The sequence below is a fragment of the Microtus pennsylvanicus genome, chromosome 9, assembly GCF_037038515.1.
Source record: "Microtus pennsylvanicus isolate mMicPen1 chromosome 9, mMicPen1.hap1, whole genome shotgun sequence".
Taxonomy (NCBI): domain Eukaryota; kingdom Metazoa; phylum Chordata; class Mammalia; order Rodentia; family Cricetidae; genus Microtus; species Microtus pennsylvanicus.
The window spans coordinates 39,679,659-39,707,211 of NC_134587.1; the positions used below are offsets into that span (position 1 = coordinate 39,679,659).

General features: G+C 47.5%; 1 protein-coding gene and 1 pseudogene across 6 annotated transcripts in view; both read right to left on the reverse strand.

Annotated features, from left to right (window-relative positions):
• Nucleotides 1–3,212: 3,212 nt before the first annotated feature.
• Nucleotides 3,213–6,682, reverse strand: LOC142856971 (SCY1-like protein 2 pseudogene; annotated as a pseudogene).
• Traf2 (TNF receptor associated factor 2) overlaps nt 5,864–27,553 on the reverse strand; it is a 29,152-nt gene continuing 7,462 nt past the window's right edge. For all 6 annotated transcript variants that reach the window (XM_075985437.1, XM_075985433.1, XM_075985436.1 and 3 more), the window contains 9 exons: nt 26,216–26,294; nt 25,815–25,913; nt 19,603–19,764; nt 17,695–17,769; nt 15,794–15,868; nt 14,513–14,794; nt 14,005–14,182; nt 10,856–11,004; nt 5,864–10,185 (listed from right to left, as the gene is read on the reverse strand). In XM_075985437.1, the coding sequence (XP_075841552.1) occupies nt 9,967–10,185; nt 10,856–11,004; nt 14,005–14,182; nt 14,513–14,794; nt 15,794–15,868; nt 17,695–17,769; nt 19,603–19,764; nt 25,815–25,913; nt 26,216–26,294 (1,318 nt within the window). In that variant the 3' untranslated portion in view covers nt 5,864–9,966. The remainder of the gene's footprint in view (nt 10,186–10,855; nt 11,005–14,004; nt 14,183–14,512; nt 14,795–15,793; nt 15,869–17,694; nt 17,770–19,602; nt 19,765–25,814; nt 25,914–26,215; nt 26,295–27,553) is intronic.

Sequence of the window (27,553 nt, forward strand, 5' to 3'; positions counted from 1 at the left end):
CAGCCCCACTGATGTGACTGCAGCTGACTCCAGCGCAACAACTGAGAACCTGGAGATGTCCGCAGGCAGTGTTCACTCTGAACAGCAACCGTTGGCATGCAGGACCTGACTCCATGCAGCTAGAGCCTGGAATGAGCACCAGGACTCGCTGGGCATGGAGTGCCCCGCACTTGCTGGGTCTCTTTTGGCCACTCTGGTGGTGGGAGACAGTCCCAAGAAGGCGGGGTACTGTGCGACTGTTCTCCGTCCACTGTCTTGACACAGACACCCTACTGTGGTTCAGCCAAGGAAGGTCAGGGCAGCGAGATGACGAGAACCCCAAATATCTGGCTAAACGGCCAAATGAGGGGCCTAAAGGGGAAGCTCAGGAAAGCACAAGAAGAAATTTTAACATCTGCTGGCAGACTTTAAGTACAGATACAATAGACATTGTGAGAATTCTACATTTTGAATTAAAGTTCAAAGTAACAACCCCAAGCAGCTCACTGAAAATGTAAATGCATATCTAATGTTTTCTTGACTTTGTGGGCACCAGGCAGCACTTTTGGGGGCCAGAGGACACCTTACAGGAGTGGGTTTTCTCCCACCGTGTGAGTTCTGGGGGTTAGACTCGGGTCCTCAGGCTTGGCAGCAAGCACCTTGCTGAATGAACCTTCTCAGTGTCTCTAACGTGTATTCTTTCTTTAGAACACCAAAACTGCTATACAAAGAGATAGAATTAGCAGAACTCTAGAGTGTTCAAACAGGCAAACCAGTGGAACACAAGAAATAAGCATGATAAAAATGATATTAAAAAAGAACTTAAAACAAAAACAAGGAATCATTATGTAGCCCAGGCTGGCCTCACACTTTAGATCCTTCTGCTGAGGCCTCCTGAGAGATGGGTTGGTAGGTGTGAACCACCACATACTGAATAAAAGCTTTCATCCAATTCTGCTGTGAGACCTGGCAGCAAGTCCACAGCACAGCTAGGTTAGAGAACAGACAACTGTCACCCCAGAACCCAGGTGACAAGAGTTGCCTCCCTAGAGCCATCAAAGTCAGCACACAGGAAAAGCAGCAGTGTCCGGAACGGCTCTCTGTGGAGAAGGGAACTTTAGCAAGAGCCTCAGATGGAGAAAAAATAAAGCAGCCCAGAGCTGTGGGGCAGCCTAGTGACAGCCAGCGTCCCAGACAGAGCTGCTGCTGCTGCACAGAGGGCTCCAGAAGGCACAAGTAACAGGGTCCATGGCTCTGGAGGTCAACAGGGCCAAGAGGATTTCCCTTTCTTGGCTCCTGGTGACTTGAACCAATCTCTTTGTTTTTTTGAGACAGAGTTTCTCTGTGTAATAGCCCTAGCTGTCCTGAAACTAGCTCTTGTAGACCAGGCTGGCCTTGAATTCAGAGAGATCTGCCTGCTTCTGCCTCCTGAGTGCTGAGATTAATGGCATGCGCCATCACTGCCTGGTGACTTGAACCGATCTTGGTTTGTGGCAGCAGCATTCCTGTCTTCTGTCCTTCCCCCATAACCTGTCACCTTCGCTATGTGTATGTCAGAAGCTCCTCTTTTTATAGACATTGGACTATAAAAAAGTGAATCAGGAACCACTTTGATGTAGGGTGTTAGAATTCAGCCTCTGACAAGGAACTAATTGCAGGTAACAGGTCTCTGCAGAATGTCCGACCCACTAGCAGGACATACTCCTACAGCACCTAGAGAAAACCCACTAAGTCAGACCACAGCGCCTCCAGGCTTTTTTAAATACCGAGTAGTCCTGTGTCTCCGTCCACTCCATGCTCTAACAACCCCACAGCCCAAGAGGCTCCCGGACAATAGTTTATCTCTTGCAGTTCTGGAGCTGCAGACTCAGTGCCCTGGGAGCGCTGTCCTGGGTAAGAAAGGCTATCTTCTGACAGATCTCACATGGTGGAGGCATGAGCACCCTTTCCCAGGCCCACAACGGTTCTATCTTTACGATCCACCTCTAAAACACTTCCAATCACTGTCTCATTGGAGACATTTCAACTTATGAATTTGGGTGAAACAAAATATTTAGTCTCGTCGTAGTCTATTCTTGCTGCTATAAAAGGACACCCGAGGCTAGCTAACATGTGACCCACAATGTCACTGGCTTGCTGCTCTGGGGGCCAGGAAGTCCAGGAGGAAGGAGCCAACACGCAGTGAGAGCTGGAGCACATCACTGTTTGGTGGGAGAGAGAACCAGAGGGGCTGGAACTCACCTTTCTATAATGGCACCATGAACGTGGGGCCTTTACTCCCTAATTTTCGCTAAATACTGTTACAATGATCATTAAATTTCAACACGAGAGGCTGGAGAGATGGCCCAGCAGTTAAGAGCACTGGCTGCTCTTGTTCTGAGTTCAATTCCCGGAAACCACGAGGTGGCTCCCAATAATCTCTAGTGGGATCTGATGCCCTCTTCTGGAATAAAGGTGTGCATTCAGGTAGAGCACTCAGATAAATGAATCTTAACTGAGCTGGGTGGCACATGCCATTTAATCTCAGCACTTGGGAGGCAGAAACAGGTAGATCTCTGAGAGTTTGAGGCCAGCCTTCTTCCTACAAAGCAAGTTCCAGGACAGCTAAGGCCCTGTCTTGAAAAACAAGCAACAACAAAAAAACATTCCTTCTATCCAAAAAGTTCACAAATCTTTAATTTTTTAAAAATTAATCTCAGCATTCTGGAGTCAGAGCCAGGCGGATCTCTGAGTTTGAGGCCCACGTGGTCTGCAGAGCGAGTTCTAGGACAGTCAGGACAGTCGGGGCTACACAGAGAAACCCTGTCTTTAAAAACAAAATTATTTGTATGAATGGGTATTTTGCCTTCATGCATTTTGGTGTATCAGGCGTACGCAGTGCCTGAGAAAGCCAGAAGAGGGCATCAGATCCCAGGGTACGGAAGTTAGAGAGCTCTGACCCACCATATGGATTCAGAGACTCAAACCCAGGTCCTCTGGAAAAGTGGTCACTTAACAACTGAGCCATCTCTTCGCGCCCCTAAAGTCTCCAAAACTTTTTTTTTTTTTTTTTTTTTTTTTTTTTTTTTTTTTTTCTTTTTCGAGACAGGGTTTCTCTGTGGTTTTGGAGCCTGTCCTGGAACTAGTTTTTGTAAACCAGGCTGGTCTCGAACTCACAGAGATCCGCCCGCATCTGCCTCCCAAGTGCTGGGATTAAAGGCGTGCGCCACCACCGCCCGGCCCCGGCCCCAAATCTTAATACCAGCTCACAAGTCGTGGATCCAGTCAAGAGTCTTGTCTGAAACAGATATGGGTAAGGTACATTCAGAGAATGTAAATACCCCGCCACCTAGAAAATTTGAGACAAATAAAAGAAACATCTCCAAGGTACTACTACTGTGGGGCAGACATCATATAGGCCGTTTATTCCAGAAGGGAAAAACATTGGAGACAAAGCAAGAACCAGGCCCCAGAATATCCAAAACCCAACAGGGCAAACCCTGTGAAATTCTAGCACTGGAGAATTGTCTTTCATTTGCCTTCTAGCAGTTCACAGCAGGGCTGTTGACTGCAGTTCTCCTGGGCAGGCATTGCATTGGGTGCTGTCCCGATGGTCAGTCTGCAGTGGCTTTGCTCCTATAATGTCCAGGGCCCTCTACCTCTGCAACATTCCTGGCTAGCTGGGGCCCCCATGGCTCAGCTGCTGCATGAGATGCACCTGCAACACGATGGTCAGGAGGCAGCCCCGTCACACTGCGGGTGTTCCCAGGGCTCTCTTCTGCACCCGCACCAGTCTCCTTCGACACCTGATGGAAATCCAGGCCTTTTCTAGTCCTCCCAGCTCCATTCATTACCCCGTTCCAAAGTCACTTCCATCCACACACACCAAACACATATTAAAAGCAAATTTTAAAAGGCATCTGTAAGCTGGGCGGTGGTGGCACATTCCTTTAATCCCAGCACTTGGGAGGCAGAGGCAGGCGGATCTCTGTGAGTTCGAGGCCAGCCTGGTCTACAAGAGCTAATTCCAGGACAGGCTCCAAAGCTACAGAGAAACCCTGTCATGAAAAACCAAAAAAAGGCATCAGTAGCCAGCCGTCATTTCCTGGGCACTTTCCTCTGGTGGCCTCCCATCTCCTGAGGAACCACCCCCTGGTCTGCTTCTTTGTGCTCCCACGATTCCTCTGGGGACATTTCTGTCTCTCCATTTTCTTTTTTTTTTTTTTTCGAGATAGGGTTTCTCTGTGGCTTTGGAGCCTGTCCTGGAACTAGCTCTGTAGACCAGGCTGGTCTCGAACTCACAGAGATCCGCCTACCTCTGCCTCCCGAGTGCTGGGATTAAAGGCGTGCACCACCATCGCCCGGCTAAATGTCTCTCCATTTTCTACAACAGTTTCTGAAAGGTCCATGCTAACAGCTGAATTTGAGCCTTCACACAATGATGACTCACATTTATTTTTTAAAAAAGAAAACAAACTGTCAGAAATGATGGAGGGAGAAGAAATACCAAAACCTAAGTCGGTGGTGGCACCACCAGGTGCTCCTAAGAAAGAACACGTAAATGCAGTGTTCATTGGGCATGTTGAATGTATTTGACTGGAATGGTCGACAAAAGGACACATGAGAAATACCAACGAGAAGCTCAAGAAAAAAACAGAGAAACTTGGTACTTGTCTTGGGCCTTAGACACAAACCAGGAAGAACGAGACAAGGGGAAAACAGTAGAGGTAAGCCGTGCCTTTTTTGAAATGATCCAACAGTAACTGGAGCAACGAGAGCTATGAAGAATGTAAAGAAAAACTAGTACCATTTTTGAAAAAAGTTGGCTTCAATCCCAAAAAGGACATTCATTTTATGCCCTGCTCAGGACTGACGGAAGCAAATCTCAAAGAGCAATCAGATTTCTGTCCCTGGTACGTGATATGGGGACTATGGTCCTGGGAAAGCTGGAATCTGAATCTATCTGTGAAGGCCAGCAGCTAGTGAGGACTCCCAACAAGCACAACGTGGAAGTTCTTGGATTACTTTCTGAGGTTGTAGAAACAGATTCTGTAGCTCCAGGTGAAAACCTCAAAATCAGACTGAAAGGAATTGAAGAGGAGATTCATCCAGGACGCACCCTTTGTGATCTTAATAATCTCTGTCATTTTGGACATACATTTGATGCCCAGTGATCAGAGTACAAATCCATCATCATCTGCCCAGGGTACAGTGCGGTGCTGCATATTCATACCTGTACCGAGGAGGTTGAAATAACAGCTTTAATCTGCTTGGCAGACAAAAAAATCAGAGGAGAAAAAGGTAAGACTCAACCTCATTTTGTGAAAGAAGATCAAGTATGCATTGCGCGTTTGAGGACAGCAGGGACCATCTGTCTGGAGACCTTTAAAGACTTCCCTCAGATGGGACGCTCCACCTTACGAGATGAGGCCCATCTTCATTTTCTGATTCACCCCAGTTAGAAGGTCTGCTCCAATGTTGTTGAAGACCTTGTCAATCTGACTTCCTGCATGTGTAACACTTGTCTCCTCAGAAGCATCATTTGATTTCCCATCTCCAAAGACCTCCGCTGCTCCTGCATCATGAGAAGCTGCTCCAGCTAGCCCTGTGCTCAGACTCCAGTCTGCTCAGCATCTCCTTTATGACAGCAATCAAAGAGCTGAACTTATTGAGGTTAAGATTGTTTCGATACTCAGAATGAGATGAGGAAGTACTTTTCCAGCCAGCTGCTCTTCGGTGATTCCCAGTTTCTTGTGAGTGAAAGTACACTTATAGATACCTAGAATCCCCGTGAGGACCGCAGGCTCCTTGTAAGTAAAGGATATCATCAGGTACAAACCACTTATCCAAGTACTCCAAAATCTTGTCTAAACAGACTAATGAATTCACACGAACAGCAAGGGAAGATGTTTGTAAACAGGCATTTTTAATTCTTGGAATCAAAGCGTTTTTCATGGATGGGTAGTCTATGAGATTTGCAAAAGTTGGGATGATGATCAGAGCTCCTGGGTCGGAATGGAAGGTGTCTCTGGAGCTCTGTAGACCACAGACAGTACACTGTTCTTTATCTCATCAGGAGGGGTTTTGGTTAGGAGCAAATCCATTTTTTGTAGAAAAATTAACAAAATCTGAACTGGCTCCTGCTGTTTAAACACAGGATCAAGTTCAGGAAGAATTAATCTGACATATTCTTCTTTGGCGCACTCCTCAGCACTCAGTAAAACATTGGGTAAAACAAAAGGTACCATATCAGGGTTTACAAATTCTGAAGTCAAACAAGGCAATTCTCTGAGCGATGACATGCTTGGGCAGCTTTGGCAGAACCTTCAGCAATCCTTTGAAGAACTGGGATTTCTGAAGATTATCTCTTTGGAATAAGGTATCAAAATATTGAAGTGTGACTGCACCAACATCATCGAAGAAGGGAATTTTTGTCATCTGATCTGTGTCAGGTCTTACAGGTGGGGTCACATTTAGCAAGAGTTTGACATGCTAGATCCTCAACTGATCCAACTGTCTACTGAAGCTCTTGTAAACATCCTGCTTGTTGACTTCAAATATAGGTTTCCTTTATTACAGACGGCACACCTAACAGCCCCTAAACACCACAGCTCACAGAGAGGATGTACACAGGAGACAAGTATTCAGGATGTTAAAGACAGCGACAGCAAGACCATTGCAATTGGAAAAGTTCTGAAACTGGTTCCAGAGAAAGACTAAGCATTTTCCTGATGACCCTGCGTAATACTGTGAGGAATACTGACTGCAAAAGTCTATTCACACCGCCTTATTTTCTGCCCACTGACAAACCTCTCCCCATATTTTGCAAAGAAAATTCACAGCAAAAGCCCACATTATGTCAGCTTTCTCATATGAGAGCTCTGCTATGCCTCTGTTGAATTTTCCCCAAGACTTTGCCCCCCTTTCAAACTTTGCTTCCTCGGACAGATTTGGTAATAGCTTTGTAAATGATGTGGACATAATTGCCTACAATAATGAAAACCTACAGGAATTTTTAATTTACATTTTCCCCTTAGGCATAGTTAAGTCTTTTTCCCCCAGGCAGCTCATTCTGAATGTGCTAGTGTGTGTGCACATTAATAAAATATTCAATTTGGAAAAAAATGTATTCCATGCATCTACGAAAACATTATCTAGGTATCAAATTTTTCTTTTTCTCCTGAGATAGGGTTTTTCAGTGTAGCCTTGGCTATCTTGGAACTCGCTCTGTAGACCAGGCTGCCTCTGCCTCTTGAGTGCTGGGACTGAAGGTATATGCCTACCATGCCCAGCCCTCTGTGGATACCTTTCTCTTGCCAACCAGTTCCACCTTCTGTGTCTTGGAATCACACACAGTGGGATGGAACCCAGGGCCTGAGCACGACAAGTGTGTTCTACCACGCACTGCACCCGCAGCCCCTCCACTTCTCTTCAACTCTGGTGGAACAATCTACCAGTTTGGGGCTAAGGTTGGTAGAGAGCTTGCAGGAGGCCTGGAGTTCAGTCTCCAATACCACATAAGCCAGAGACAGTGGCAGACACTTGAATGACAGTACTTGGGCTGAGGCAGAAAGATCAGAAGTTCAAAGTTATCCTTGGCTACTTGGAGAGTTAGAGGCCAGCTTAGACTAGAGATGCCTTAAAAAAAAAAAAAAACAAGTGGTGCTGGCACATGCCTTTAATCCCAGCACTCGGGAGGCAGAGACAGGTGAATCTCTGTGAATTTGGGGCCAGTCTGGTTTACAGAGCGAGGTCCAGGACAGGCTTGAAACCCTGTCTTGAAAAACAAAACAAAACAAAAAAATTACCAGCGGGGCATGGTGGTGGAGACCTTTAATCCCACTTAGGAGGCAGAAGTAGGCAGACCTCTGTGAGTTCAAAGCTAGTATGATGTACATGGAGAGCTCCAGACCAGTCAGGACCACATAGAAAAAACCAGCCTCAGCGTGAACTACCTAATTAATTCTAGTTTTTTTTTTTTTTTTTTTGCTTTTTTTGAGACAGGGTTTCTCTGTGGTTTTGGAGTCTGTCCTGGAACTAGCTCTTGTAGACCAGGCTGGTCTTGAACTCACAGAGATCTGCCTGCCTCTGCCTCCCAAGTGCTGGGATTAAAGGTGTGCGCCACCACCGCCCGGCATTAATTCTAGTTTTAAAATGGACGCATTTCTAGAGAAAAAAAACACACACATTATAAACAAATGAACTGCTAAATATAGAAACCCACTGATAGAAACAGACTTTAAAACCATTATTTAACTTATCGTCTCAATTTTGAATTTTTCTACACCAAAAAAGTTCAAACACTGGGAGGCAGAAGCAGGCCGATCTCTGAATTCAAGACCAGCCTGATCTACAAAGCAAGTTCCAGGACAGCCAGAACAGCTATACAGAGAAACCTTGTCTCAGAGAAAGAAGATCAAACACAATGAAGGATCAATGATAGAAGATCAGAAATTTCTTTTTTCCCAGACAAGGTTTTTCGGTGTAGCTTTGGAGCCTGTCCTGGCACTCGGTTCTGTAGACCAGGCTGGTCTCAAACTCAGAGATCTTCCTGTTTCTGCCTCCCAAGTGCTGGGATTAAAGGCGTGCACCACCACGTTGGACTAGAAAGATCAGAAACTTTTACTAAGCAGGAAGAAAGTAGAAAAATGAACAGAAATGGCCAATTCCTATGGAGAAATCCCAGAGCAATAATCTGGTAAAGATGCCCAGAGTCCTCAGAGAAGTACAAATCACAAGACATACAGGTCACACACAGCCCTCGTGAAAAGCTGCAGGAGAGGCCACTGCCCACATGCTGTATGTTGTAAGGCACTTGATGCAGTTCTCTGCAGAGCAAGTACAAAATACCTAAGGGATAACCATATAACCCCAACTCTCCTGGGGCCACAGGTGACAGGCAGGCCGAGACCAGCTTAAGAACGCAGGAGAAAAAGACAAGATGTATCCTCCACCAGCAAGCCACAGGGCGGTCAGGTGAGGCCAGTTCTCTGCCATGACGCCATCCCATGCTGTTTCTGTATGCTTTAAAACCAACACACATGGTGTGGAAACTCAAAAGAGAATAGGAACAGGTCAAGAGGGCAGCGTCTCCTCAATGACAGCATGCTCACAGCTGCTGCTCTCCCCATTTCCTACTGTGGTGACCTGAAAATGAACTGAGGGAGACTGGATACCCTTCTGACTAATATAGATGCCCAGGACCCAGACCATAGTGTCTCTACTCCAACCCAGTCCAAAGAGCAAACCAGTCCAGAACCCTGAGGAAAAAATCCTGCACATGGGCCAGACCAAAGGTCAGCCCTTCACCTCTACCCAGGCAGACCCAGGATGCAGAGATCACATGGAACCTTGGGGGCTCGAAGGGCATAAGGAGCAGAGACAGCCAATGTGGAGAGGAAAGCAGAGGCCACAGGGTCACCACTACCTGGGCTGGAGCCAGCAGGCAACCCAGAGTCAGATGAACACCACTCGTCATAGACGTCGAATAGTTTAATCACTTCTCCCCAGTACAGGCCACCTGGCAGGGCTGTGCAGCCCAGGCAGGCTCCTCTCCGTTGTGCCTACGTCTCAGAGGGCTTCTTTCCTGGGCTATGCTTTGTGGGTGGATGCCCTTCTCCTGTGCAGCCCCTACCTCCTTTCCAAGAGTGGGTAAGGTCAACTACCACTCTTGCCGCTGGTGTAGCTCTGAAGCTCTTGAGAGAGGCTCTTTCTGAGTACCCCACCCAAGGGCCTCTCCCTTCCCCAGACAGAAAAGCAAGAGCTTTTCTACTGGAAAGCCGAGAAGACCCCACCAGCTGGTCCCACAAGGACCCTGAGCTGAATGGACCATCCACTCAGTCTACCAGTTGAGGACCAACTGGAGGCTCCTTCCTGCCTTTCCGTGTGATGGTGACTGGCTTTAGGCTGAGGCCCTTCCCAGCACTTGCACCAAGCCTGCCCACCCATGTGTGGCAGGGCCCTGGCCCAGTGTGGCAGCTCCTCACTGAGCTGCTATAGTAGGGGTGGCTAGAGTCCTGTCAGGTCCACAATAGCTTTGATGAAGATAGCATCGTCCCGCACATAGGAATTCTTGGCTTCCATCTTGGACACAGGACAGAAGAGGGGGCAGCCACTGGCGATATTCATGTCACTGACAGGCCTCTGGAAGGAGGATGAGGTAACATCAGGCCTGAATGCGTCGATGACATGCTCCCGGTTGTTCTGGTCCAGCAACATCAATGTTACCTGAGAGAAGTCAATCCAGAAAGGGAACAATGTGCCCGTGAGTCACCTGAAAACCCCACATTAGTCCTACCCTGCCTCAGTAGACTAGACACTGGCCACAGTGCATCCAGCTTCCCGCCTGGGAACAGCACATGCCCACGCTGGAAGCATCTGGAAACGGAGGCTAGAGCTTAGCACTACACACTGTATTCGGGTTGCTGCTCCTTTCTAGCATTCATCTACAGACATTTTCTTGCGGAGATCCTGAAGCTTGCTGGAAGCACTTCACAACTAGAGTGGGAGCTGACTGCAGGCCACGGACTGGTCAGGCCACTGGGCCTTCTGCCTCCTCCACTGGCTTCTAGTGAGAGAGCTGGGCCCTGAGTGAAGGGACCATCCTCAGTCCAACCTGGTCTCTGCAAGTTTCAGCTCCTTAATTAAGGCAGACTCTGGTTTTAAACAGTCACACACCCTCACTCCGACAGCCACAGAGAGGGGCTCTGTGGGTGTGGCCTTCCCTTGAAGCATACTTCCCCAGGAGACTTTCACACACGTCAGTCATGAAGCTGGGCGTGTGTGTCACACCACCAACAGGCCTGGGCTGGACAGACTTTGTCTTGGACTACCTGGCTATTTGGAAGCTGTGCCCAACCTCACTCACATATTCCCCCAAGGATCCTGGCTTTCATACCTTCTGGTTAAAAGGCCACCGCAGGAGGGCATCATTGGGACCTTTCATCACCACGAAGAAGAGAGACAGGTGTGTTCCCCGTCCAGTGCCATCGCCATTCAGGTAGACGCGCAGACACATCTTGTAGCCATATCTGCTTGTGTAGAAGGCTGAAGTACGGAAAGGGCCAGTGAGGACAGGGCAGGACACAGCTCGTCCACTCGCAGTCCACCCTCGGCGATGTGAAAACGTAATCTCCAGCTTTTGGGAATTATCAAGGGATGATCTCCCTCTCAGAGGAAACCTCCCAGCCCCCAGACAATTTTGCCATGCAGCTCAGGAAAGCCCCCAACTCCAATTCCTCCTACCCTATCTTCAGAAACGTTACTAGCGTGTATGCTCACATGCAATACCACAGGAAGGAGCATGCCTGCTATGACATGTATGTAGAAGCCAAAGGACAACTGTGTAGTGGCACTTTTCTTCTTCCGGTTTTTTGAGATAAGGTCTTCCTAGGTAGTCCTGGAACTTACTAGATAGATCAGGCCAGCCTCAAACTCATCTACCTGCTTCTGCCTCCTAAGAGCTGGGATTAAAGGCCCGCGTCACCACATCTGGCTCTCTCCTACCACCTTTTTGTTTGGAACAGGGTTTGTGTCGTCCTGTGCCACCAATGCTTGACTTCTCCTACTCTTCCCCGCCCCCTTCAAGACAGGGTTTCTCTGTTAAGAGTCCTAGCTGCCTTGGAACTAGCTCTGTAACCCAGGCTGACCCACAGAGATCCACCCACCTCTGCCTCCCAGTGCAGGGATAAAGGGCGCACGCCACCACTACCAGCCACCACTACCAGGCCTCTCCTACGACTTTTACTGTGGATTCCAGAGACCAGTCTCACAAATCCAGTGAGCCTTCTTGCTGCATCCCCGCCCTTAGAATTAACAATGATAAACTATGGTGGCAAAAACACAGTAGCTGAGGTCCTCAGAGAGCTATAAAGGGAGTGCAGGCCACAGGAACCCAAGCCTGCCTCAGCAGAAGCATCTGAGGAGCAGGAATACAGATCAGCAGTCACTGTCCCTCAGCCCCTACAGTAGTGGTTCTCAACCTGTGGGGCGCGGCCACTTTGGGGATAGTGTATCAGATACCCTACACATCAGATATTTCCATCATGAGTCATAATAGCAAAATTACAATTATGAAGTAGTAACGAGATTAATTTTATGGTTTGGGGTCACCACAATATGAGGAACACATAAAGGGTCACAGTATTAGGAAGGTTGAGAACCACGCTCTATAGGTAATAAACAGCCAGAACACGGTTAAGGCTGTGTAAGACAAAGCCTCCCAACACGAGTTCAAGTTCAGCCAGGGTGATACATCTGAGGCCACCTTGGCTATGGGCTATAGTGTGAAACCCTGCCTCAAAAAAAAAAAAAAAAACCAGTAAAAGACAAACAACATACTGTTAAGAGCAAACAAAACATGTAAACAGCTGATGGTGAGGTGGATCCATCAACTCTGAACAAAAATAAGGAAAATCAAACTGGTGTCCCTACCCTGGGGGTAGGACCTGCCTCTGAAGTCAGACATCAGGCTTTTCAGTTTCCACTTGATGCTGGCCTACTGTAGAACTCAGCAGCTGCACGTGCTGTAGTTATAGGTGGGTCTGCAATGCCCCACCCCATGACTATCTGTTAAGGGCTGCTGCCTGGAGAGGATGTTCAGTCCCTGAGGGTGTGCCCTTGAAGGAGACAGTGGGGTCTCTGGCTGGGAAGTGAACAGCTGTAACCACAGGCTGCTGCAGCGTGTCAAAGCAGAGTGGCTGATCAACGCTGGACTGGAACCTCTAGAGCTGTGAGTCAAAGTGCATCCTCTCAAGGGAGAGCTCAGCAGTACAGTATTCCGGTGGCTTTGCTCCCAAAAGGCTGCCTGCTACAGTGACCCTCACGGCAACAGGACTGTCCATGCTCCACTGAGCCACCAGAGCTAAGCCTCTGCAGCAAGGCTCCAAATGCAGGGCTAAAACTGCCTCCCCTGTTCCTTGTAGCCTTTGCCTGCTACATCGGTGACCAACCATATCCAAAGCAGACCTTTCACACAGACAGCTTTCCCTGTCTACGGCCCCAGGAAGACTGCTGCAAAGGACATGGGCTCCTCAGGCTCCCTTACCATGCTCACTATGGAACCACTATGGAACTCCTGTAACCTGAGCCTACACACTCCACCGGCTACCACCTACTAAATCACCTGCAAGCGGAGACACTGCCAACATAGACTACCCAAGTCTAGAAATAGTATCAGGCACTCCAGGCTGCCCACGTGTACCTTGAGCTCTCCCCTAAAACAGAGAGGACAGGGTCTCTAGGTTTGTTTACTTCTAGCCCTTGCTGACACTGCTGTGAGGACATGCTGCGGAGCTGAGTGTGGTGCTCAGTCTTCCGCAGCAAGGGCAGGAATGCCCCAGCCTTGATCCCAGAACCTCTACTACAGTAGCAGTTTTGTAAGATGAAGTATGTGCAGGCTGAGTTCCGACAGGTGACGACATTATAAAGTAAGTGGCTGAGCAAGAAGAAGATACGAATAAGGGACAAAGACAAAGGCCTGGGCCATCACACGGTCTATGGGCACCTCTAGGGACACACAGGGGAACTGTGAAAAACAGAGCAAGGCAGGCACAGTGGCATGGTCAGAGTGCAAAGGAAGGAGCACAAGGGAAGCAAACTGTACCCTGCAGGGACACACACCCTCCCTTCAGCTCCCAGTGGTACCCTACGGAGAAAAGCACCCTACAAAGACCCTGTAGGTGGATATGAGAAAGGAGAGTGAGGAACATCCTCACAGGCTTCCTGCTTGCAGCAAATACCAAACCTGAAACTGGGAGCCAGGCAAGTTTGGAGCCATGGCCCTGCTTGGAAAGGTCTGTCTTTCCTTATTCACCCAAAAGCCACCACACTCATCTGTAGGTGACAAGGGATATACTCTATACACATATATCCTGGCACCCAACAGCTCCTCATACCTATAGACTCCCAACTGAGTAGGGTATGTTGCCCAATTTGCTTCTCAAGAAGATGCAGACACTCCTGGTGCCAGCTGAGTATGTGCCCTGCCCCAGCCAGAGAACCATTCCATACAGCCTCTGAAGCAGACGGGAAGACCACAAATGGCACCTGGGGAGAAGATGGCGGGTGTACGGCCAGCTACAGCTTCCTGGCGCTTTCTGGCAAAGTCTGAGATCTTCCAGATGAAGACTCCATCATAGGTGGATGCTTCCAACTCTGAGACCTTCTGCTCCAGGTCAGCCATGGCCAGGTCCTTGAGGCCAATGCTTCTCTCTAGTTGCTGCACCTGCAGAGCAGAGATCACTTAACTTTGATAAGAAGGCATGGACCTAACTGCTATATTCTATGAACCCTGAGCTCCCATTTCCCACACTGCTAGCCTTTGGAAGTCTCTGGAGTCTTTTCTGTCCCCAAGAGCTACATACTAAATGTGAGGTAGAGGTACACGTTCCACTTCACTACATGTACCCAGGAGCTTCACCAACCCAGCACATTGTATCACCGATGCTGTGTCCTCTTAGGCCTTGCTAGCCCATCAAACCCTGTGGCTGAGTCTAATGTCTATGCTGTACAGGCTCCAGAGATGCAGAACTTGCTATCCCCGCTAGGCACAAACCTTGTTACTCAGGGCCTCTATCTTGTCCTGGTCTAGCCGGTGCTGCCGGCTACACGCCTCTGCAGTCACTGCCACCCTCTCCACCTCCCGGTTCAGGACACAGACAATGTTCTCGAAGGTGGCCGTCTTCTGTTCTAAGGTGTGGCACCGCTGCAGCAGCTCTGGCCCCACCTGGCTTTGGCTTCCCTGTGAGGCTGGGGACTCCAGGAATGAGTTCAGCAACAGGGCCAGGTGTTCCCGCAGCCTCTGCACCTCGTGATCCTGCAGCTCTTCAGTCTCCACCTGCGGGACAGGACAGTGTTTGTACAGAACCAGCCCAGGTGGTACGGCACCGTGGCCACACTGCACTGAGGGACATGTGGTTGTTATCTCGAGATAGACTATTGTATACATAATAAAGAAATAAATATTAAAAAAAAAAAAGACCAGCCTGGGCTATATAGTAAAAAATCTGTTTCGAAAACAAAACATCAAAAATCAAAAACCAAATCCAACCTAAAACAAAACCAAGGCTGCCAAGATGGCTTAGCATGAAACTGTGCTGTCACCAAGCCTGATAACCTGAATTTAACCCCTGGGACTCATATGATGGAAGGACAGAACCAACTCTGAAAGCTGTCCACGGTTTCACATGGATACTAGGGCAGAGACCAGCGGTCTTGGGAGAGAGAGACCATGGTAACCGTTAATCAAATTTTGGTGAGGCCACATGAGGGTCATATCTTGCTTTTACTTTAACAGATCAGAGCAGCAGAGTGGTCAGAAGGTGCCCAAGCAACATAGGAAGCCTGTCTCCAGGCAGGAGATGAAGTAACAAAACAGGACTTCAAGGGACAGGAGCCATCTGCCAACAGCCAAGGATTTATTATTATTTATGTGACTATGAGACAAGAAAAGGATCTTGCAGACCATGAGGCACTGGGGCTTTAGCTAGACAACTGAGTAATCAATGTGCTTTTTTCCCCCTGGGAAAGACGGGAAGAGGGTGGAGAACAAGGAGTTAGAAGGTCTAAGGTGTCCATCAGATACCGTGGAAGGCTCGAGATGTCAGAAGCATATATATTTAGGGACTCTCAGAGATGGGTAGTGATCAAAGCCACCTAGAGATTTCCATGGAGTAAGCCTGGACACCTGAGGGCAGGAAGAAGGATTACTGAGAGATGGCCAGGGGAGATACCAGAGAGGCTGAGGAACCTTGGAGGAGCCAAAGCTGGAGACAGGTTAGCATAACAGAAAGACCCAGCAAGGCCCCCTGCCCCAAACAGCAGACTCCTGGCTTACCATCTCAGGACAGCCCACGGTGTGGAATCTGCAGGGAACCCGACACTTGCTGCATGCTCTAACATGGTCCTGAAACTGAAGGATCAGGAGGATAAGGTTACCAGCGTCACTGTCATTACTAAGGGTCTTCCCTACCTCACTTGGGCCATTTGCTTAAGGTACTGATCAAGTCAGAATTAACAAAAGAAACCACTAATTGTACCCTATGGGCCTTCTCATTGTCATGCAAGATTAAGATAAAATACTGTCAATCATTGGGAAGCAGACATTTCAGGACAGCGGTGGAAAAGTCTACCTCCTGGTTTTGGGTCAGATCCATGCCACACAGAAAGCAAGCCAGCTGTTATGTCTGTCAGGTTTTTTTTTTTTTTTGTTCCTGGTTTTTTTTTTTTTTTTTTTGAGACAGGGTTTCTCTGTGTAACAATCCTAGCTGTCTTAGAACTAGTTCTTGTAGACCTGGCTGGCCTCGAACTCACAGAGATCTGCCTACCTCTGCCTCCCGAATGCTGGGATTAAAGGTGTGCGCCACCACCGCCCAGCACTTCTGTCAGTCTTGGGAGTAGACAATATTGAATACCTGGGCCTCAGATAGAACATTCAGATTCACAAGCATAGAGCGTAAAAACAGGCCAGTCCTTTGTGTTATGGAGGGGCACATAACATGTTGTGTTATGATGAACACATGAAACCTAAGCACACACTCCACTGAACACAAACATTTCACACGCAACCAAGGCCACGTGTCTGGCAAGGGCAGGAGAAAGACCACCTCTTTGAGATCCAGTGAGGGTAAGGAGACATTTTTTTTTTAACCTACCATTCTAGGCAGCAAGCATGGTCAGGCTTGCCCTGTGAAAAACTCAACTTAAAAAAAAAGAGAGTGGAGAAGGTTGGTGATGGCTCAGAGATTGAGAGAGTATACTGGCTGATTTTTCAGAGGACCTGAGTTCAATTCCCAGCACCCACATGGCGACTCACAACTGTCTGTAACTCCAGTTTCAGGGGATCTGAAGTCCTCAAACATATATACGTGCAGGTAAAACACCAATGCACATAAAATAAAAATAAATACATCATTTAAAAATAATAATAAGCCAGGTGTGGTGGAGCACACCTTTAATCCTAACACTTGGGAGGCAGAGGCAGGTGGATCTGTGAGTTCTAGACCAGCTTGGTTACAGAATGAGTTCCAGCTAGGGCTATACACCAAAAATCTCATTATGTGGGGTCCTTGGGCCATGGTCATTTGTATTTAACTAAAAAATAAACTACTTATTTCCTGGTGGTGAGCGGTATATTTTTTTTGTCAACAAGAAGGAAGCCCAGCTCAATGGTAGAAAGTTTGCTTGGTAAGCATATAGCCCTGAATCCAACCCCAACACTACATGCCCCCTACTCCCAAAAAGGAACTTGCCAACCGTAACAATACAAACCACGACTGTGTGTGTATACCTACAATCCTAGCACTTAGGAGTTGGAGGCAGGAGGATCAGGAGTTCAAGGTTATCCCTGGTTACACATTAAGTTCCAGACCAGCCAGGGCTACAAGGAACCCTGGTAGGGACGGGGGTAGGGGAATGCCAGACAGGGTGAAACGTGCCTTTAAGGCAAATCCATGACTTTAAGGCCAGCCTTGTCTACATAGCAAATTCTAGGCACCCAAGGATATATGAGACCCTGTCTCAAAATAAATGAACGACAAAAAAAAATCCAAATGAACATTGAAGGACTAGTCACTATGCCCCAGAACATGCACATTCAGGTGAGAGCAAGTAAGTCTCACTTTGCGGCTATTCTCCCTTTGGGCAGCAGGCCACAAACTATCCTGAATGACAGACCTTCACCACTGACCATTAGGTCTAGCACCTATGGGCTTCAGAAGATGGAAGGGGTCGCTTTACCTTCTCCCGAGAGATCTTCTTCTTGCCACAGCCATCACAGGTTAAGGGGAACTTAGGGCAGACCTCATAGTGCGCCTTAAAGAAAAACAGAAACATTAGATGGGGATGCCAACAACAGGACAGGGCAGTGAAAGAGAAGGGGACGGGGACACATGGCGTGCTCAAGACAACAGCCAGCATCTAGGAGGATACTGATGTACTCATGGCTCCTCAGATCCTCTCTGAAGCTGAGTTTAACACTGAGTGAGATCCTGTAGGCACCCTTACAAATTCAGACTGCAGGACTTTCTTCTTCCTCTATAGCCTCCAGAGAACACAAGGTCTATGTAGAGACTGAAATGGCTGTGCAGGACTTTCACAGAACCAGACTATACTATCCTCACGCGGCCCCAGAGCACAGCCAGATTATCTTTTAGAGAGACCCTGATATGCTACTACAGAGTGCCCAACATCAGATGATGTCTGGCCTGACCACACAACAGAGGAACAGAGTGCCAACACCCAGGAGTGGAGAGCAATAACAGCAGGCAGCTGAGAAAGGCCTGGAAAAAGAGATACTGATGACCCTGACTCCAACAGGAGTGAACGGTCTCACAGCGGGAATGTGGACAAGCCAGAAAGTGACAGAGCAAATATTGTTAAATTACAGATATGTTCTGCCTTGGACGTGATCCCCAAAGATCTCCACACTGAAGGCTTAGTCCCTAGCATAGGTGTGCATGTGATGTAATCCAAAAGGTATGGCCAAATGAAGATTCTAGGGCCACTGGGAACATGCCCTCAAAGGGGACACTGAGTCCCTTACTCTTTCTTTTGTTTGGTTTTTCGAGACAGGGTTTCTTTGTGTAGCTTTGATGCCTGTCCTGGAATTAGCTCTTACAGACCAAGCCGGCCTCGAACTCACAGAGATCCACCTGCCTCTGCCTTCTGAGTGCTGGGATTAAAGGTGTGTGCCACCACCACTGGCTCCTATCATGTACTCTAAAACCAAGATAAACCTTCTGTCTTTGGAAAGAGATTATCTCAGGCCCTGGTGAAAGCCATGAGAAACTGTTACTGATAATAACCCTGAACTCCGCAGACGGAATGACACAGTCCAGACTTGCTGATGGAGGAGTGCTGTTTCCTCTACCTGCTGTGCTTCAACTTTTCTCAAATGAGACATTTTTCTTGTTGCTTGGGGGAGGTGGGGTCCTGAGTACTGGGATTATAAATTACTACACTCAATTGTAAACACTTGAAAATAGCTAGGCGGTGGTGGCTCACACCTTTAACCTCAGCAGTTGGGAGGTAGAGGCAGGCGGATCTCTGAGTTCGAGGCCAGCCTGGTCCACAGAGCAAGTGCTAGAACAGCCAGGGTTACACAGAGAAACCCTGTCTGAAAAACAAACAAGAAAAGTACTTGAAAATTTTTTCAGTCCTGTATGGTGGCACAAGCCACTAATGCCAGCACCTGAGAGAGCCAGGAGGATCTGCGAGTTTGAGCCTGGTCTACATAGCAGGTTCCAGTCCAGCCAGGGCTACAGATGAGAACCTATCTCAAAATACACATGTACATATTTCCAGATTTATTTATTTTATATGTATGAGTGTTTTGTCTGGTAAACCATAAGCTTGCCTGGGGCCCACATAAGTCAGAAAAGGGCACTGGATCCCTGGAACTGGTGTTATGGATTACTGAGTCATCATGTGGGTGCTGTGAACTGAACCCAGGTCCTTTAGAAGAGCAACAAGTACTCTTTACTGTAATTACATACCAAAGCAGGGTCCCACCAAGGACCTTCTAACACCTATGGCACCATGGAAACCAGTATAAAGAAGCTAAGCAAACTCCAACTATGGCAGCAAACTCTAGCTAAATGCCCATGTTATAGACACTGCCACCCAGGCTGTACCCGCCCAGCGCACCTCCAGGTCTTCACGGCTACAGGGTGCCCTGCAGTGCTGGCAGCTCAGGCTCCTTTTGGGGCATTCCTGCTCAGTGTGATGCTCCTTCTCGCTGAGGCGGATCAGGCCTTTACATGCAGGACACTCGGTAAGCAGGAATGAGCACCGTCCTTCATGGCAGCTCTGGCAACAAAAGGAGGAATATGAAGATAGTATGCAGACCTTGCAGGTTGCTGCTGTATGTGCAAGTTGCTTGGAGTTCCATGTTATCCTGCCCACCTTCTCAAGATCACTCACTATGCAGACGCAGGTCAGTGTACCCTCTTCCCACTTTCGGAAACCAGGGATGCTGACTCCTAACTGTACTAGACTGAGCTACTCCATTGCAGCTGGTCTGTGTGGGTGGTACCCTAAGGACACTTTCTTCTTTAACTATACACCCATGACACCCACCCCTCCCCGTGTCAGTTCCCAACTAAGTAAGTACATTGTTCTCCAGTTTAAAGACAAACACACAGCGCGGCCATGCTGCAGATCTTGCCAGTTCTGACCTCGTCACTCTTACAGTGGAGCTGGGAGACAAAAGATATAGAAGACAGACAGAGAAAGTAGCTGCATGGCTCCCAATACCTGCAGCTCTGGGCATGACTACCTAGCGAAGGCCTAACATACCACATAAATGGCCAGGCCAAGATGTTGGAAGGCCAGCCTAGAGCCAGCTGTTATCAATGTATCAATGTACAGGATGTACAACTGAGATATATGCTGTGAGGCGCCAGACTGATCCACAAGAGACTACCCTGGACCCAAGCCCAGCACACTGAACAGGAGCAAACCATGACATAGATGCACTGTGCCTCCCAGTCGACCAAAGAGCAGTAATACAGGGACATCCTACCTATAAACCAGGAGAGACAGGGCAATGAGCAAGTCCCCAGTTAGATGCTTTCCTTATAAGAGTTGCCTTGGTCATGCTGTCTCTTCACAACACTAAGACACATAGTTACCAGAGAAACATAGCATTAGAGATTGTCTAAGCTATCTTTTTGTTTTCCCTTCTTGCTTTTTTTTTTTTCAGGGAGGATGCAGGTTGAGACAGGTTTTCTCTGTGTAGATTTGGCTGTCCTAGAACTGGCTCTTTAGATCAGGCTGGCCTCAAATTCAAGAGATCCGCTTGCCTCTGCCTCCCAAGTGTTGGGATTAAAGATGTGCGCCAACCACACACATCAAGACCCTATATTGAGCACGTAGGTCAGTACAGGAAGCACACTCAATACTACGCAGCCTCCACTGTTCACTCATAAAACTCTACCTTTCTAAACGCTAACTCACTCTCCATTAATAGACACCTCCGCCTCTGGAAACCTTCACCCACTGCCCCCGCTATGGACTCGCCCCCCTCCGCCTCTGGAAACCTTCACCCACTGCCCCTGCTATGGACTCACCCCCCTCCACCTCTGGAAGCCTTCACCCACTGCCCCCGCTATGGACTTGCCCCCCTCCACCTCTGGAAGCCTTCACCCACTGCCCCCGCTATGGACTCTCCCCCCTGGACCTGGCTCATCTCACTGAGCTCAGAGAGGCTTTGAAGCAGAAGAAACAAGAGGAAAACTGCCAGGAGAAGGTTAACAGGCAAGAGGTTAAGTTCCTGAGGCTGAAGGCAAGTCCAGAGCAGGGCAGAAGGACCATCAGCCAGGCCATCAAGATGGAGGCTGCAGCTCAGAGTCATCAAAACAACTCTGGAGGAAGGCTCTCTGAGAGGACAGGGGTGAGGAGCCCTCATTCAAACCCCAGAAAGAGGTGGGATTCTAGACAAGGAAAGGCATGCTAGGTCTGAAAGCTGGGCAACCCCCACAACAGGACACACAGGAACACAGATGTGTTGTGTGCCACACTCCCATAACTCCTGCTTATAAAAACAAGCAAAAAGTTAACTCGGGAGGAGTTACTATGCTGTAACAGTTACAGAGCATAAAAACTAAAGCACAACTCACAAATAGTTACTACAATTTAGCTAAGAGGCTCTATAAGACTTAGGGCTGGGGAGATTGCTCAGTTGATAAAGCACTTGTCACCCAAACACAGAAACCTGAGTTCTGACCCCAAACTCCACATAAAAAAAAAGGCCAAATAGAGCAGCGTATTCCCCTAACCCCAATGTTGGGAAAACAAAGATAAGGGACCTGAGGTAAGACGGCTAGCCGGCCTAGACTCACTGGTGAGCTCCAGGTCAGTAAGAAACCCTTTCTCAATAAAGAAGGCGGCTCCTGAGGAACAACACCCAAGGCTGACCTCTGTGCAACCACATGTACATACACACCCATTCACACAAAATACTCAAAGCTGTACACATGGGAGCAGAAAGCCTAGAATGCACACAGTCCTGGATTCAACCCTCTATATTAGAAAAGAAATTAAAAAATGACAAGGTAGCTTAGATTTGCTTTGACGCAATCCCCATGGGAACAAGGGTGACGACACAGCTGACAGAGCCTGATGGGCACCGGGAGCCCAGCACTGACTTGCCTCTCAGCCCACTGCTCAAAGTTGCTCTATGTTTTTGAGATAGGATCTTAAGCAATTTGTTCTTGACCACAAACTTTCTATGTAGCTGAGGATGGCCTTGAACCTCTGATCCTGACAAATTTCAATAAAATTTTTCCCCTGGGCTGAGAATGTGGGAATGGTACAGTATGTGCTTTTTTTTTTTTCCTTTTTCTTTTTCAAAACAGGGTTTCTCTGTCTTAACAGCCCTGGTTGTCCTGGAACTCACTCTAAAGACTACAAAGACCCGCCTACCTCTGCCTCTGAGTGCTGGGATGAAAGTCATGTGCCAGCACCTCCCAGCCCAGTATGTGCCTTTTATGTTCATGGCCCTGGGTTCAATGCCCTGCAAGGGTGCTTCAATTCCCAGCTGAGTTCAGGTCCTGAGAATGACCTGAGTTGGAGCTCACTGATTAGTCTACGCTGGTCAGTCCCCAAACCCAGGGAGTCTACTGTCTCTTCTTCCCCAACACTGAGATTACAGGAGTATGCAACTATCCCTGACTTTTCTAGATGGGTTCTGGAGGGGGACCAGGTGCCAAATGCTGGTCCTCAGGTCCTGAGCTCAAAGAGTCATAGGCAGAAGATACACTTGTCGCCAACATACTCAGGCAACAAGGACAAAGCTCTGTTTCCCCACCAATCATGGCAGACACAATCCAAATACATCAGTATTTACTCAACCAGAATTCAAATTGAACATTTTAAACAGATCCAGTTGATAATACTGATTTTTTTTCTTCAGGATTTTGTTTGTTTGTTTTGCTGTTTTTTAAGACAGGGTTTCTCTGTGTAGCTCTGGCTGTCCTGGGACTTATTCTATAGACCAGGCTGGCCTCGAACTCAGAGACCTGCCTGCCTCTGCCTCCTGAGTGCTGGGATTAAAGGAGTGTGCCACCACGATCTGACTATAACTGAATTTCATAAGAACACATAATTGTGGGCTGGAGAGACGACTCCAGTTAGGAGCACTTGCTGCTCTTACAGAGGACTCAGGTCCAATCCCCAGAATACACACGGGGGCTCACAACCAATCTTAACTCCAGTACTAGGAGACCTAGTGCCACCTTTTGGTTCCTTTTTGGGCACGAGGCACACATGTGGTGTACATACACACATGCAGATAAAACACATAAAAAGATTAAAAAGAAAAGAAAATACAATGGCCATGGACACTAGAGACCTGCCTCCCAGTGCCGGGTGCTCCTGAGTATTTGTAGTCCTGGTTGGTCTGGAACTTATGACGCAGACACCAGGCTTGCCTTGCCTTTGTCTTCCCTTGTGCGGGAAAACAGGTATGCAGTGCATGCCTTGCCTCTGAGATAGCATATTTTAACAGGGCTGTCGGTCCGTTTTCAGAATGACAGGCATCACCATAAAGGAAAAACAAAGCTAAGGCTAAGCAGGATTTTTCTCCAACTTTCCAGACATTTTAAATAATTCAAACCATAAGACAAATGTTGTAGTCACAACCTTAGTTTCCAGTAAGAAAATCAAGAAACAGATGTGTAACAAGCAAGAGACAGGATTATCTGCAAAGGTGGTAATGACTACACACAGTAGATAATTTTTGTCCTGGCCTTTGACATTTGCCACCAGTGAGACGCTTTTATCAATAAAATCAGCTAAGGCAGAGCCGTGCCTGCTCTCCCACGTGACCAAACCCAACTCATCTCAGGGACTTTCCAGACCTCTCGAAGGGTGCAGTCAGGGACTTTCCAGCCTGCATGCCTGCAAAGCCACATGGCACCAAGCCCATAGCCTGGCTGCAGTCCCTAACAATCAGTCAGAGGCCCACACAGCCACTGACCTCGATTACCACAGGCCTGGAGGCCACAGAAATCCCAGAGGAATCCAGAACCTAACAGGGCTGGGAACTATTTTTCCACCTGCCCCAGCGGTCTCTCAAACATCCACAAGAGCAAAATGTTACATAGGGTCCTCATTCCCTACACCAACATTCTCCTGCATCCTCCCGACTTTCCTCGAGGCCATCTCTTTCCGAGACAGCCCTAGGCATTTCACTTTAAGGATATACTGAGACTATGGCTCCTCACCAGGCCCTGACACCATGCTAGAAAAGAAGACTACAGCTTCTTGCTCACCCAAGTGAAGCCCAAACTGCTCAGCTAGCAAAATGAAACCCAAAGCCCGACATCACAAAGTGTCATCAGTCCACAGGACATGGGACATGTAGCCATACACACATGGCAGAGCACAGAAGAGACGAGGTCTCACTAACCAGCCCAGGCTACCCCTGAACTCATATGGTCCTCCTGTCTCTGCCTCCCAAGAACTGCGATTATAGGTGTACTTCACCATGTCTAGCTGAGACAAAACCTTTTTGAAGGTTGTTGACTGAGCCAACAAAGGACAGTGAGTAACTTGGTGGACCCCAGTGGCCTCCTAATCACCTGGTCTCTGTGATGCAGGGTTAACTGAAGATGCGTAAAGGTGATGCAGGGCTCACACTAATATCCCACTACACCACACTATCCATATACCTCCTCTGCCACTGTCTTTTAGATGTCTTTCCATGACCACGTAACAAATATACCCAGTACTTGAACAATTTCCAGTGTCAACACAAATCAAAACAAGAGAACCCTTATGAGTTAGCCATGATAGTGAACACCTTTAATCCTAGTACTCAGGAGGCAGGTGGATCTCTGTAAATTCCAGGACAACCAGGGCTACAGAGAAAGATCCTGTCTCAAAAAAAACAAAATCAAAACAAAAAACAACAAACCCAGAAAACAAGTAACAAAAAGAAAACCTTGTGGGTATGATATACAACACAGAATCTCCCTGACCTTAGAAGCTGCAGTTTCCAACAAAGAATTAGAGATCTGCAACCTAAGCAAATGTGATGTTACCAAGGCCAACATGGCACTAGCTCCTTACCTAAGGTAGCTACAAATCTCCTGTACCTCTGGGGTAGAGTAGGAACTTGAGAAATGGAGAAGAAACAAACTCTATAGTATAGGCCTATGCTGCACTATTTGGGTTTCAGAAAAGGTACTCTTAAAAAATAAAATAAAACAAAGAGATAAAACAAAAGCAGGGAGGTGGTGGCGCACGGCTTTAATCCCAGCACTAGGGAGGCAGAGGTAGGTGGATCTCTGTGAGTTCGAGGCCAGCCCGGTCTACAAGACCTAGTTCCAGGACAGGCTCCAAAGCTACAGAGAAACCATCTCGAAAAACAAAAACAAACAAAAAAACCACAAAGGTTCACTAGGTAGGCCAAGTAAATCCTGAACTCATGATTCTCCTGCCTCAGCTTCCAAAGTGTTGGGATTGCAGTCATGTAGCAGCTTACTCTCAGAAAGGGACACTTTCTAAGGAGCAATGCTTTTTTCACATCCATAGCCAGGCCAGTCCCAGCAGGAGTAGAGAACAGCTTCCATAAGAACTGTTTTGTAGGGCTGGAGAGATGGCTCAGAGGTTAAGAGCACTAACTGCTCTTCCAGAAAACCCAGGTTCAATTCCCAGCACCCACACTGCAGCTCACAGCTGTCTGCAGCTCCAGTAGTCAATACTCTCACACAGACACACACGCCTACAAAACACAAACGCATATAAAATACAAATAAACAAATCGTTTTAAAAAAATGTTTGTGGAGTAGATTTCCCCAAAGTCCACTGCTGGAGATTCCAGCCACCAGGCCAAAACAGAAATGTCTTTCTACCTCATATTCTTTCAAGGTTCCCTTCCAGGTGCACCCATCATTGGGACAGACAGCTGGCAGACTCTCCACCTCCCTGCGGGCAGCATTATCTGGAAAGGCCTGGAACAGAAATATTCTTGGATTATACCTTCTCCCAGCACCCTACTGCCTATGAAGCAACATCTAGATCAGAGACCCTACCCAGAACAACCTGTGCCATTCTCCTGAGTCAGCACACGGAGCAGAAGATAACAAAGGACCAGCTAAGCCATGCTTCTGCTTCCCAATCTTTCCACCCCAAACCAATCATGAGAGGCCACTCCTAGCTCCCAACTTCTCATTCTGTTACCAATGTTACTAAACAAAATTTCTAAATATTTTCTGTTCGTTTTGACTTGTTTAACTCAATACAGTGTACTTACCGAACTATTCTCTAAAACAGAAATGCCTTCTTCATACAGGCCTTCGTGGACACAGGCAGCACAATTCTGAGGCCCAGAGCTAGTGGTAACAAAGGAAACAGAAGATCCCACTGCAAAATTTGCTGCAGAAATTAACTGAGCACGGTTGGCTCAGCCCACAATCCAGCTTCACACCAGTCATTCTTAATTTTTCTCATCTTTGATCACAACTATGTCAACTGCACGATATTTCAAAAACTACAAATGAGAAGATTCAAATGCAGAAAAGAGTACCGGGGCTTGAACTTGCAAAGCCAACTCATTTCTTCCTTTTTTCTTTTTGAATTTGTGACTTCAGGGACCAAAGCATGACTTTGCGAATGCCAGGTAGGTAAGTGTTTTATCTCTGAGCCTCAACTCCAGTCTTCATTTCTTTCTCTTGTGAACAAGGCATTGGCTCTCTGGTAAACCTGACACCCCAAACACATGGCAGAAAAACATGGGTGTGTTTATCTTCTCCACATGCACTGCTGCCTTTCATACCGTTGTACACATCAGCCACCCACCCACATGACATTCAATGCATCCACCAGAGCAGCCTAAGGGAGCTATAATCCTCACAGTAAAATTTCTTGTGCCTGTGAAACCAACAATAATGAATTATATTTAATTTCACATGTCCAAAAATAATATATAACCTATGTTTTCATTTGTGTGCATGAATTATCACGTGTGAACACAGGTGCATTTATGTATGTGTGTGTAAGCCGAGGTCAAATATCAGGTATTCCTCCTCAGGTACCACCCACCTTTTTTCAGATAGAACTCTCACCAGGACCTAGAGCACGCAGATTAGGCTAGGCTAAACAGTGAGCCTCAAGAGTCCTCCTATCACTGTCTCCAGGCATATGATGTCACTACACACACATATTACCATGCCCAAGTTTTTACATGGGTGGAGGGAATCAAACCCAAGCCATGACTGCACAGCAAGCACTTCACCATCTCTCTACTCAGCCCCACTGTTACATTCTAATTTTTTTAATTACATTTTTAAAATGTATTGTGGGAGAGATGGCTCAGAGGTTAAGAGCACTGCCTGCTCTTCCAGAGGTCCTGAGTTCAATTCCCAGCAACCACATGGTGGCTCACAGCCATCTGTAATGAGATCTGGTGCCCTCTTCTGGCCTGTAAGCATACATATAGACAGAGCATTGTATACATAATAAATAAATAAATCTTTAAAAAAATGTATTGTATGTGTAAACATGTACCAAGGCATTCAGGGAGAGGTCAGAGGACAATGTGGGAATTCCCTCCTTTCACTGTGTGTGGATCATTGAGCTCAAACTCAGGCCA